The 14,420-nt window shown below is 39.9% G+C and overlaps 1 protein-coding gene across 3 annotated transcripts in view; it reads right to left on the bottom strand.

The window, feature by feature from the left end:
• TAF1B (TATA-box binding protein associated factor, RNA polymerase I subunit B) overlaps positions 1–14,420 on the bottom strand; it is a 49,363-nt gene that overhangs the window by 12,873 nt on the left and 22,070 nt on the right. For all 3 annotated transcript variants that reach the window (XM_082047638.1, XM_082047639.1, XM_082047640.1), the window contains one exon: positions 37–184. In XM_082047638.1, the coding sequence (XP_081903764.1) occupies positions 37–184 (148 nt within the window). The remainder of the gene's footprint in view (positions 1–36; positions 185–14,420) is intronic.

The following is a 14,420-nucleotide window of genomic DNA, read 5'->3' as shown; positions in this document are numbered from 1 at the left end:
AATATTTTATCAGTTCGAGCTTGGGAAAATATTTACCAGGTAAATTAGCTTCCATCAAGTACTTCATGCACAGCATGTCTGGATGAAGAAAGCAGCTATCTGTTATATCTGGAAAACGAGGCAGGTCTAAAAATGCTGCAAGCTCAAGCATTTTGTCATATACTTCTTCATAAACGGGCCACGACTGAAAGACAGAGTTAGAGGGTGTTATATATTTGCTCTATTCCCATATTTGTTACTGATTTAAAATTAGTTCTCTCTTTTAAATTCTGTATTATTTAATACAGAATTATTTATACAGACTCTTTTAGTACTCTCTATGATGAAACGCAGATGCAAGAATGGAGCCAGCCTGCAGTACCGTAGAGAGGAATGTGCTAGTTTTAAAGCTTATGAAATAAAGAACAAATATAGCAAGGTGCTTCAGACCTGCAACCAACCTATTACTTTTTTTTTGTGAAGCGATCAGTATGTCTCCAGATGCTCCAAAATTGAAAGTGTTGGAAAAAAAAAAAACAGAGATGCAACTGAGGGTGAACTCTCTGAAGAGCTCAGGGAATGGCAGGAGGGCGGAGGTTGGCAGGGACCGCTTGAGACCCTTGGGTCCAAGCCCCTGCTCAGGTCAGCCAGAGCAGGCTGCCCAGGACCATGTCCAGTTGGATTTTTAGTATCTCCATAGACGGCAGCTCCACAAGCTCTGTGGGAAATCAGCTTCAGTGTTTCACCACCCTTGCTGTACAAAAGAAAAAAAAGTTTGTTGTTTGTTTTGTTTGCTGGGTTTGGGGTTTACTTGTTTGTTTTTTCCCCTCATGCTTAAATGGAATTTCTTGTATTTCAATTTGTGTCCATTTCTCCTCAACCTGTCACTGGATACCACTAAGGAGGATCTGGTTCTTCTCCCTTTCACTCTCCTTTCATATCACAGCCCCCAAGTCTTCTATCTCCAGGCTGAACAGCCCCAGCTCTCTCAGCCTCTCCTCGTTTGTAAGATGCTCCACTCTCTTAATCATCTTCATGGCCCTTTACTGGACTCACTCCAGTATGTCCATATCCTTGTACTAGAAAGCCCAGAACCTGACCCAAAACTCCACATCTATCTCAGCAGTGCTGCGTAGAAAATAACGATCACCTGTCTTGATCTACTGGCAATGCTCTGCTTAATGCTGCACCAGATTATGTCTGTCTTCTTCATCACAAGGGCACATTGCTGGCTCACATTCATCTTCACAGCATCTTGTCCACCAAGACACTCGGGACCTTCACCGAAAAGCTGCTTTCCAGCCAGTCGGCCTCCAGCATGTACTTGTGCCTGTGGTTTTTGCTCTGCAGGTACAGAACTTAACATTTCCCTTTCTTGAACTTCATGAGGTTCTTGTTGGCCCATTTCTACAGCCTGTCGAGGTCCTTCTGTATGGCAGCGTGTCCACCTGGTCTGTCAACAGCTCCTCCCAGTTTTATATTGTCTGTGAACTTGCTGAGTGTTCAGTCCACCCTGCAGCAGTCCACTGAGCTAGTTCTTAACTTCATCACTTTGTCAATGAGGATGTTGTGGAAGACAGTGTCAAAATCCCTTCTAACAAAGAACATCCACCAAGACTTCTACTCATCATAGGTTACCAAGTCAGTCAGATGATTTCCCCTTCATAAATCCATGCTGAGCAGTCCTAGTTGCAGTCCTGACCTTCTATGTTTGGAAATCATTTCCACATTAATTTGCTCCATCGTCTTCCATACTAGTATGAATATGATCGATATGAGGCTGTAAGGCCTTTATATCTCCAGATCCTTCTTCTTGAAGACAGGGGTGATGTTTGCTTTCTTCCAGTCCCCAAAAAACTCCCTCAATCACCACCAAATTTCAAAAATGGACAGTGTCCTTGCAGTGACAACAGCCAGCTACCTCAGCACTTGTGGCAGCATCCCATCATGGCCCAAGAACCTTCATACCTCCAGTTTGTTCAAATATTCCCTAACATGCTCCTTCTCCACCAAGGATAAGTCTGCCTTCCCCTGGACTTTCTCACAGGTTCAAGGATCTGAGATTGCTGAAGGCCACTCTCATCAGCAGAGACTGAGGCAAAAAAAATAAAGCATTCATCACCTTAGCCTTCTCCTTGGTCTTTGTGACTATGTCCCCATTCCCATTCAGCAGCAGGCCCACATTCTCTAGAACCTTTCCACAGAATCTTTACTATCATTTCATTAAATATATATATATATATATATATAAAATTCCATATTGGCATAGTTATTCATTAAAATAAAACTGCAATTCTCTTTGCAATATTGATGTCATGAAGAAAGTTCACCCAATTTCTACTGATGGTTTCCTGCTGGAGAAGAACATAACTTACAGACAGATTTTGTCATGCTTACTCAAAATGAACTCAGCACGACCTGGTGAAGTTTGCGTAAGTATGGACTGTGAGACTTGACCCTAATTTCTTAATACGTGAACTGCTTTATTAAACATTCTTAATTAATTATATTTTAAATGATTACTTGAATTTACCTCTTAAAGCATTAATTTTCAGTTGTTCAGGCTACTTTACCATTTCAAGTGTACAAAAAGCAATGCTTTATCTGCTTGTGTTGGTTCTATTTCAGCAGAACACTTTATCATATATTCATATTTATCAAGTCAATTTGTGCATTTGGTACTTTCCTTTAATAGGAATTAAGCAGGGGTTTATACTTCGTGAACCAGTTCAAAACCCTCCTCAACAAAGGTAAATTCAGGTTTCTGCCTTTTTAATAGACCAGATTAAAAAGAGAGAAATCATGTTTACAACAACAAGAAGACTTAAATAATGTCTTTTTATTCAATCATTTGGTTTCATCTATTTTAATGTAAGCTATGTAGCCAATGCTCAAATGTTATTGTTTTGAATGATTGCCAACATTTCCTTTTCTATTTTCAAATGGTCTTCCCTCAGACTGAAGTTCAGACCTGCTTAACGGTGTGAACATGTGCTTAAGCAAATGAGTAATTCTACTGTCACTTACTATTACACATGCAACTTTTTTTAACAGTTAGGAAGTTGTATCATGTTCAGTATATGTTCTAAACAGTGTTAAAAATCGGCTTAGACTGCTACAGGACTATCTTGAGAAACAAGAAAAACAGGCATTACGAGACTCCTACAGAAGACCAGGCTCACGGTACTTACAATTCCTCTTTAAAAGCAGAGCTCAATTGAATACCAAAACAATCTTGGAACAAAAACTGCATCATACGTAAGTACTCTTGAGCGTAGTTGGAGAAAAATTAAAGTCCCAGATAATTCAAATAAAGCTATTACAGAAATACTGTTCCTAATTAGATATAAAAGAAATATGTTTTAATGAAAAGCAGTTGAATTAGTAGCTTCTTAATAATATATCACAGATGAAAATAAATTAAGACACTGGGAATTCAGTAATCTGAAGCATTCCCATTCTCAAACATGAAACTGTCACCAGTGAAGTTATCTGAACGGTCTAATTTAACACAGAGGTACTTTAAGGAACATAGCCCTTAGCTGGACTACTCAAGGCAGAGCCTGCACCACCTTGTACCCGAGCTCCTCTCACCGCACCAGGGTAAGGAGACAGCTTTCCTGTCCCACGTCCTACTGAATCATCCCTCCTCCTCATGCCAAACAACAACTCTTGTTTCAAAGCTTTTGTTTGCAATCCAGAGAAGGCAATTCAGTTAGTTTTCAAAACGGCTAGAAAACGCTCTTTGCTTTGCAATGACAACTGACGATTTTTTTTTCTTTTTGGAAGAGCGAACACAAGCGGTGTAAAATGTACAAATAAAAACTAACACTGAGAGCTCTCACTTGGCCTACTTTAAAAGATTGTTAACAGACAAAAACTGTTCTTAGTTGATATGTGTTCATAAAGAGATTTAAACATAATTGGAAGTGCAGACCTAGGATGGACATACTAATCCACCGTAAAGACCAAGCAAAGCAATTGCTACTTTCCAGGGCTTAACCCCCTGAGCTCAGAACACCCACTGCAGTCCTCATGTTTCTACAACACAGCGCTGAGTCATGACGACGCAAGCTGAACCAAAAACCACTTCCAGCAGCACACAGTAATCTCTTGAACTGTAAACTGCAAGAGTAAGCTGGATCCAACACAAGATCCCATCTCAGTAGGACACCTCACAGCAAAGGGCTGAGAGGTTCAGGGCCGCAGAGACTGTAGAGTGTTTCAGTAATCAAGCGCTGATGATTTTTACCCGTTGCTATATACTCTTTTCATAATCTGTTTAATTCTGAAAGAGCTGTGAGCTCATACAGCAAATCTCTTCTGCAAAATTCCATATTGTACTGGGAGAGTTAGAAAGAACAACCAAATTCCACACAACAAACATAGCAAATGTTAGGACAATATAATAAAAAAAAAAAAAGGCAAGATACAGCAAACAAAAAGCTTCAAAATTAATAAAAGTTATCATGTTCTACCTAGCTATGTACCTCTGCCAGAAAATAAGAACCTGATAAAACAAGCTGCACTGAAAGTCAAGCAGCAAATCTACTAAGGGAGCACGACCCAGAGCTGGGGCCTCCTTTGGATGACAAACCTCTGCCTCCAGCACCCTGTGATTATACCCCAAGGACAAGAGGGGACAGCGTTAGATCACATGCCACACACTCTCCAAGTAAAACTTTCGCTTATCCAATCACAAATTAAAGAATTTTGCGTTAACACATTTTCAAGTTGTGTTTCTGTGCTAAATATGAGGACAACTCCCCCATCCATCAGCAAGTGGAGTTACTGAGCTCTCACCCTGTTTGGAGAACCTGGGAAACACTCTGCATATAAAGCTCAGTTACAAACCCTTGGAGGCACTTAATAATTTCAGGAAGACTGTCAGAAAATCCCTCTAAAGTTATGCCACCCGCCAGCCTTTTCAGGTGTGTCGCAAGCTGGGATTTCTTCAAGTCTGATCAACAACGCTGACAGAGTCTACAACTTGTCTAGATTGGGTACAGAGGTTACCGAGAACTCTTCTTAACAGCTTTGTCTTTAAGGTCTTTGTATCTTATTCCCACATGTGACAAATAAGGTAGCTTCAGGTCTTCTCCAGAAGATCAGTACTACTTGAGAATACTTCGTTTTCTTTTCCCCCTGCTGACTTCAGCTGAGCACAGGAGAACAAAACACACACTGTCGAGGTGGTGAAATAAGTGTCTACAACAACATTTTCATGACGATAAATATTCATTTGACTATTAAAATTGGTTGCCTTTATCTTTCAAAGTTACATGGAATTTTTCACCTGTATTAGAAAAGAAGAAGGTGGTTTTCAGAAGCAGATGAGCCAAACTATTAGCATGATAATCAGATCGCAGTAACAGGTAATTGTTTCGGGTAAGCTAAGATTGCAGCCTCTCCTACTTGTTTGGACAATATCAGAATGTTGCTGATCAACAAGTAGAAAACAGTGCGCATTGGCTGGCTTTCTAGATTAATTTGCAGACTCCATAGCTGCTTCTTTTAAATGTGGTCTGACTGACTCTCTTCTGAGATGACTGTACAGGCCATTTCCTTCTCCTGTATCAGGACAATGTCCCAGCAGGCATTACTCACGTATTCACAGTTCAGTTTTATTGCGATAAAGTTCTATCCTTTTTAAAAAGAATTATAGAGTTGTTTTATATTCTCCCTTTTATACTTTTTCTCCTCCATCCTCCTCTCCTGTTCAGTATTTTTTCCAAAGCGCAGTTCCTTTCCTCGTCATTCTTCCACCTGTGAATTTAATCCCAGGAACCCTTTCTTCCCACACCTGCACATTCTCTAAGGCTCTACCCTCACCTGCGGCTCATGTTCAGCAGTGGACATCTTTCCCCAGTGATTCTTTTAATGATCATGTAACACTGGAATCTAATAAGGTCCGACTTAATTTGTTATCGGCTTTTTGTAAGTCTCTGGGAATCTTTGACACTTAAGAGTTTAGATATGCTTGCAACTATGGAAAAAAACAGCAAGGCTTTGTCATTTTTAAGATGACAAATGCAACCTAGACCAAGTTTCAAAAAGAGTGTACTGAACTTTTCAGGTAGTGGACTAAGAAAGCTAATTTAACTTGAAGGTTTGGAAAATATCAAGTTATGAGAGTTGGAGAAAGCGTTTTGCACCACAATCCAGCATTTTGGTTCAATCCTTGCATAAAGCAAGGCATGTCCATAAAACAAATGATATTTTCTGTCGGAGTAATAAACCAAATGGATGCCCTAGGGTGTGTGAACATTTTTGAATGCAGCCTGCACTGAAACACACATTCCCAGGAACCCAAGCTAGCTCTAAATTTAGGTAAGGGAAAATCAGGCACCAACAACGAGCACAGCAGCCGAGTGCTCTGTGGAGCCTGGTTCACCTGACTTTGCTTCTGCTGCTGGACTGGTTCAGATATATCTGGTCATCTGCAGCATAAGGCTGATGTGGGACGACGCCAGCCACAGTGCACACAGGTTACATAAAAGAATTGACAGTACAGACAATAACTCTATCAGCTGTGAAATTTACACCCAAATTAGTATTTAAAATTGAATGAAATGACCTTGTGAACCAGTTGTTATATACTAGATTCTTAATGTGGCTGGCAAGCCAAAACTCCTAGATTACTAAAGATTTTTTTTTTTCTCTATGTTTTTTGTGTATTCTCACAGTACTACCAACCTGGCTACCTCCCATATAGACACCAACAAATCTTGTTGATGTATATTTTTTAAACCACATTTGTTTTTCCCCTCTATCTATCTCTCAAAGGACCATCACTGTCCCATCTGGAACAGCAGCAAACTAATGGAACAGCCATTACACAAAAATTAAACGTGCTTTATCATTGTGTATTATTTTGAATACAAACTTTAAGAAGTGAGCAAAGCTCACTAAAATGTTTTTGCTATCTAACCTAGCTGGAAAAAAACCTAATGTAGTCAGCTCTGTTGCACAGTTAGAGTCTGTGCATGCCTTCATGAATGCCTTGTCGGAGCATGGGGTATACAGAACAGACATGCTATGTTTAAAGGGACTCTTCAAAGGTCCCTTCCAACCCAAACCATTTGGCGATTGTATAACAGTGTGAGCACTGTTACCACGGCTGGACAGAAGTGTCCCAGACTTGTGAACTGCTGGTGACTCCCCAGTGTGATGGAGCGGGGAGAACCTCTGTGCCCTGCGCTGACGTGCTTCCCCAGGTCACCATCAGCAACAGGAGCCCCGACTCAACGAGCCTCGAGTCTGACTCGGAGCAGTCACTTTTCTGTGGACTAAGGGAGCGGATACGTGTCTTCAACCCCTGATATCCATGAATCACATACAGATGCTGATGTAACAGCGAGAGGGTGTGCCTGGAATTATTAAAAGGGAACCAAATGACAAGAAGAACAAAGACGGGTGAAACTGCTACAAAACTCCATTTAGATAACTGCTAAGAAATACACAGCTCCTGAGACTTCTTCCAGTAGACAAGACATAAAGAGACCAAGCACACAATTAAAGTTGCTGTGCTACAAGCCTGCCATCAAGCAGAAAGGATAACCGAAAGGTTAAGACAGGAAAACCAGATCAATTTGTCCACCTTGAAGACAGGCAAACAGGTCACCCAAATCATCTGACTGGCAACAAATGGGCAGAGGAAAAAGACCAAAAAAAAAAGTCAAGATAAGATTTGAAAATCATAGAAGTCACACTGGCAGCCTCTCTCTTGCCCTCTTCTTTGATAACTGCTCCAGCTGAAACAGCTACTACATCTTAAAATCCCAAATTACTACTGCTCATTGCTGCAGAAGAACAGAGAAGGATCTTTGTACAGAAAAAAAGATTTTAGAAGATGACTAAATAAACAATGTTTATGCATTTTTGACAGAAAAAAAAAATCTATGTGTGCTAGGATATTATACTGCACTAAAGTGACACAAGCAGTTTTTACTAAAGAATATAAGACAGCACGTGGATGAGCCAGCAACTCCCACACAAGACAAAAAGTTAACTGAACATCAAGTATAGAGATACTCCTTCCCTAGCAGCAAAAGAAAAAGAGACTAGATTTTCCTCAGATGTAAAGCAGACCTTTTAATAGGCTACTTTCAGAAGCCATCTTTTTCATTACATGATTCCTGGTTAAAGTGGTTTTTGAATAAATTACTTTCAATATTATTAAACCAATAGAGATGTGCTTAAGCGTTAGCCTGTTCACGCTCACAAGCTCTGACAAACATCGCTTTTCTAAAAAAACGTAGTCTTTCTACAAATTGAGATTGTAATCCAATAAGGAGCTGAACTGTCAAAATGTGTTGAAATATAAGAGTTTGGGAACAAATTTTATTGAATTTCATAAATATTTTGGTAGGTTTGTTTTCTTTCTTCATTAAGTAATGCTTAAAGACAGGTATGGACAAGCTGGAGTTTCTGTTACACAACAGCAAGCTCCCATGATAAACTTGATTACAATAACCCTTTCAGCAGTGAACTTCCTCCTCAGCTTTTTTTTTTCCCCTTTCAAATAAAAGCCTCGCCCTTGATTCTTTTCATTCTGCACTGCTGTCTATCCTGAACAAGTACTGCATGCACCTGTTAAAATGCACAAAAAATACAGACTTAGACAGAAAATATATCCCACAGACAGAAAGACACCTACCTCTAACAAAACTATGATTACAAGGTATCTCAAAACACCAACAGACCAACGCAGGAATCGCTGCTTGTTTTAGAAAGTAAAAACAGCATAACTGATTAGCAGAATTTGTATGGCTAGAATTTTATACCTCTTAGAAGATTATTTTAAAATAAACAAGAATGACTGGCTTCTAGCTTAATTTGAATTCTTTAAATAGTTACAACCAAAAAAAAAAAAATCATACGGCAATTAAGCTCATTCAAATTTTAGTCAGGAAAAGAGGCTCTTGCACATCAGTCCTTGAATGTTTTTATTAACAGAAAATGACCTCAGCAAACAGAGGAATTTGTCTAAAAGCCAGTCTGGTGGATACACTTTCCAGGGAAGCAGAAAGCCATTGTCATTCCAGTCTGAACACTCTGGGAGAAAACAGAGCAAATATTTTGACCTACATTCAGGAGTTTGTTAAGAGATTTAGTCAGAGTTACTCTGTTTGAATGAGACCCAAACTAAAATATAAACATGAAATCCCCCAAAACCTGGAGCGGGAGGCAATCCAACAGCAGCAGCTTCCTGTGAGCCGCGCGATGACCTGAAGACGTGAGTATTAGCCAGCAACAGATTATTAAGTGATACGAAATCCTTTTGAAAAGCCAGTGTGGAAAAAAAAAAAAAAAGAAAATACAGGGATAACTTGACAGGACTTAGGAAATGTTCAGGTTTCCCCACGCTGGTGCCACAAACCCAGCCCACTGCCTCGGGCAGGTCTCTTTGTCCCAGTTTTGCACCTTACGACGGAGCAGCACAATCGCCACCCCCAGAGCCCGGCCCTGGAGCTGCCGCCACCGTCCTGTGACTGGGGGGAACGACCAGCGACAAAAGAAGAAGGAGAACCAAGTATTCTGCAACTGCGCTGGCTTCGCACGCTGTGCGCTAACGCGGCCTTCGACTCCCACGTTAAATGAAGGAAAAGATATATGGAGCAGCTCATTACCCTCTGCATGTTAAACTGAGACGCTATCTTGATTTAGAAACAATATGAGATGAAATGATTAATGACTACGCCCTAGTGCGCTTAGGCATAAGTCTCGGCTAAAAGCAAATTCATTCCAGTAATTCCTAAATTCCATACGCTTAACTTTAAAACCTTAATCGCTATTCAAAGACATGAAAAGAGAAGTTAGTGTTAGCTTCACCTATTCACAAATCCAAGACCTGTGCTTACTTTTAGGGCCAAGAAAAATTGCACAGAAATGAAGGCTGTTCAGAAATATTACAGGTGAAGTGCAAAAACCCTTAAGCTGCCATAGCTCTGCCATTTCAGGATGGCTCCCCCATGACCTAGAATTTATTTACTCTTACATGGCTTTTCATGTTTCTCCTCTTGCCACATTCCTAGGCCAGACTTCTTGCAAGTGCTCCTTCTTCCTCCTGATGTTGAGATCATCACTACTACAAAAATACAAGCATGCAGAATCTTTTATCAAAAAGCAAAGTTTTTGCTTAAGAAACCTGTAGCTTTCGTTGCTTAGGATTTTTTGCCATAGGCTAGAGATAGCCCTTTCATGCAATGATTTTGCATACTTCTTCCATCTAATCATACTTCAACATTTCTCAAGTTGAATAAGAAACATCCCCAGATCTCTAAATCTGAAATTTTAAAGGATGGTATTTAATTCACCTAATTTGGAGGCTTGAACTATGACTTAAAAAAAAGAGAGTTGTTGTGAGATAACTAGTTAATGAAAAATGAAGTTTTACGATCTGAAAAAAAGTCTCCCTAGAACACAAAAGCTACAACCTGAAACTGGAACTGAAATCCCCAAACAAACAAAGTGTCTGTACCACACCAATCCAAGAAGATCTATTTAGCCTTGCATCCAGCAGCGAGCAAGAGAGATGCGTAGGGAGGAATTTCAGAGCCAAGGAAGCCACAACCACACGACCAAATGCCTGTCCAGCTTCACACCATTGGTGGCTGCGTCAACAATGAGATCCCCGCACTTTTTCATTCCAGATCCCTTTTCCTTCATTGCGTTTGGCCAGTCATTATCTGGCCCTCTTAACATCCAGAACATCCTAACGTGAGGAGTTTTCACCAGTTACCCACAAAACGTAGGAAGCCACATTTCCTGGTGTTTGATTCTGAACCTGCAGACCAGCAACCTCTTCTGACACCTCCCAGTCCTCATATTAGAGAAGACCTTCAACACTTGCTTCCTAAACAATATATCACCCCAGCGTCCTCTTATGCACCTCATCTTTAGGCTGAAAGATAAGTAGTTGTGAGTTTCTGCACCTCTTAGTTCTTCTATAACTTTGAGAAGAGGGAGGGTAAAAAAAGCAAAAAAACCCAATCAGAATTCCATGGAGTATTTAAAAATATGGGTGCATGATAGATTTATACATTAACAAAAAGTTGATCTCCATTTCCTTACTGCAAGTCAGGAGTTATTTGAAAGTAATTCCAATGTAGCTGGGTTACAACAATGGCATGTTTGAAAACAGCATCGTGAAGGGATTACAGAAACATGCATAATTAATATCACACAGATATTTAAATCAAGCCTGGTACATGAACACAATAGCGTTGATAACACCAGCTTTCAAAGAATGCTACAGAGTTTATTCTTAAAAAAAAAAAAAATTTCTTCCTATTTAACAAACATAGTAGCATGGTCCAACCCACTTCATGGGTGTGCTTGGACACAGAACAGATATTGGTAGAAATAAATATGTCCTTAGACAGTGAGACAAAAAACATAAAACCCTAGAACAGTGATTCACTTCATCTGCCCCTCCTAGAAGAGTACTATAATTAGGAGACTAAACCCACACCCAGAAATAAAGAAACAGAGCACTTAAAAAATACTGTCAATTTTATAAACTTCTATTCACATACCCAAACTCTGTAACAAAGTAAATGCTAATCCTTCTGCTTTTAAGCTGATGAATTACAGTACCATAAATAGCATGTTTGATATGAAACAATCACAAAGAATCACAGAACCACAGAACCATTTTGTTTGGAAGAGACCTTCGGGATCATCAAGTCCAACCATAACGTAGCCTAACTCTAGCACTAAACCATGTCCCTAAGAACCTCGTCTAAAGGCCTTTTAAACACGTCCAGGGATGGTGACTCCACCACTGCCCTGAGCAGCCTGTTCCAACACCTGACAACCCTTTCCATGAAGAATTTTTTTCCAATATCCAATCTGAACCTTCCCTGGTGCAACTTGAGGCCATTTCCCCTTGTCCTATCACTTGCTAAATATATATCAATTTCTAACATAGCATTTGCTGTATGGAAACACTCAGCCACATTGCATTCAATTTAGAGTACAAACTGAGGAACAATACCAGCAAACCTGAAGAAGGCATTAGCCCAAAGACAGGACAAACGCCTGTATTTTTAGCGATGCTAAAAACAGTCATTATGTGATTTCTAAGGATCTTCAGTGGCCAATGTTACAACTTTATATAACTTCATGCCTCTGCTAGAGTTTACCCTGGCTCTACGTAGGCAGAAGGGCAGATCTGAGCTGTCTGCTCTGTAGCCATCCCCAAGTGACAACGTTCTCACAGACATCGTGCTCTCCCCCGATTGCCTCATGGCTTGAGCATACAGTATAAAGCGTAAAGATTGATGCAAAAGTACTTAGGCTTTGTTCTTGGTGCAAGGTGGGAAGAACAACCACCGTGAGCAAACGCCGCATGCAAACTCTATGAGCTTGCCCAGCCCTCCAGGAAAAGAGCCGAGCGTAGGCAAGCAGGGAGAAGCATCAATTCTCTAATATTAAACAGTCCCTCTGCTAATCTCTGTCTATCCTTCCTCAGTATCTACATGAAGTTATCTAATGAAAATGCTCTCAGTAAGCAAGAGAGGTAACTACTTTTCAAAGCCTCCCAAGGAAGATCCTATCTGTCTAAGTTTAGGCACTTCAAACACAGGAAAATATTTTATGAATTTGTGATACGCTCCTGACTGTGGGAGACAAAACAAAACAGAAGCAGTTCAAAGTATCTAACAAGAAAATGCGAACAGGTGTCTCCGATGTGAATAAGCCAAGCAATTCACTTAGATATAGAAGTGTTAGACAGTTTTCATGTGTTATTCAGTACTGTGTATTCAAAGAACTGGTTTTCAAGAAACCTGTCATACTGATGCTACTTCTGGTCAGAACAAGGCCAAATTATCCAACCAATACTAGCAGCATAAATTGCATGCACCCCATCCTCAATTAAAGAGGACTGAATGCCAAATTACTTCTAAAATTGAGCCATTAGCTTCAAAACCTGAAGACTGCAACCAAGTCTTAGTTTTGGTTGTATAAAGCTGGTAATCGTCAAAATATCACTCAATCTTTCCTTAATCCATGAGAAACTCTCCAATTTTATGTCTTCCTCCAGGCTACCTGACAGTTCTTCTGCCCCCAACATTCACAGGGAAATCAGAATCAGGAGGCGTCTTGAACTACTTAAACTTGTCCGCTAAATTTACAAAACAAAATGGCTTTTACTATGCTTGAACAATGCCGAATTCATTCAAATACATTTTTGTGGCACATCCCCATTTAATTCAAACCAGTTTTTACCGAGCAACGGAGTTGTTAGATGGTCACAAGGCAAAAAATGTCTATACAGCGCAAGTATTAATAACTGTATTCCAATTATAATGTTGCCTGTAACTAAGAGAATCAGAAAGAAGGTTGAAATCTGAGCTTTGATATCTTCAACCTTCTTGCCATAGTAAAACTCCACAATATTTAACCATATTGTAACACAAACGATTAACGTTACACATTCCTGTGTAGCCTCATCTAGGTGTTCCTGCTCCGGCAGGGGATTGGACTGGATCATCTTTTGAGGTCCCTTCCAATCCTTATTATTCTGTGATTCTGTGATCATTTTGAACCTGGAAGACAAGTCCCGCACTGGGTAGCACTGCACAAAGATACAAGTCCCGAGTTTAAACCTTGTTCTCAAGTAGGACAGTAAAAACTACAAAAATGTGTAGCTCCTAGATATGAAAGCACACGCTTTAGTCCTCTCCAAATACAGTCCTGGCAGGTCACTACACTCCTAGACAGGTCTGTCACATCCCTCTTTTTATCGTGGGATACAGGGAAAACCACAAATAAAAGATCCCCTTTTGAAAGCAGAGGGTGAATCTGACTGCATAGTGCTGAGGGACAACCTCCTGGATAAAAAAAGGCAAGAAACAGCACTATAGATATTCTGCAATGAAACAAGAGGTAGAGGCGACTAAGCTGTAAGCAGCAGGGAAAGTAAAACAAGAAAAAAACCCCAAACCTTGAATTTCAATGCCACAGGTAAATGGGTAAGTCATGAAACAAATATGAAGAAAAAGAAAGACTGTTCTGTAACTGGAAAAAGAATAGAATTCCATCTCATTAAAATCATATGTAAGGAAGAGAAAAATTATGTTTGCAAAAAAACAAACCAGTATCTGATAAAACTGAGTATTTTACAAAGTAGAGGCCCAGATAATTTACACACAAGAAGCTTCAAGGAAACAACTGAGGAGCTCTCTGAAACACAAATGTTGTTTTTAAATAATCTTAAGAAATTCTAAACATCAAAGGAGTCTCCACATTAATATGCAGTATTTAAAAAAAAATGTAAAAGGGGAGATTCAGGAACTCTAAAATGATTAGCCTGGCATGAATCCTGAACAAAATAATACAATGGCAATGGGAAAAATGGAAGCTAAAAATATCCTGTCAATCAAGCAGCCTTCATAAGGTCAGGAGAGGAGACAGACTGAAGCTTCAGCTCC

Source organism: Streptopelia decaocto (assembly GCF_964273445.1).
Source record: "Streptopelia decaocto genome assembly, chromosome: 3".
NCBI classification, from domain to species: Eukaryota; Metazoa; Chordata; class Aves; order Columbiformes; family Columbidae; genus Streptopelia; species Streptopelia decaocto.
Note: the sequence above shows the minus strand (reverse complement) of the source record. Positions and strands in the feature narration are given on the sequence as shown.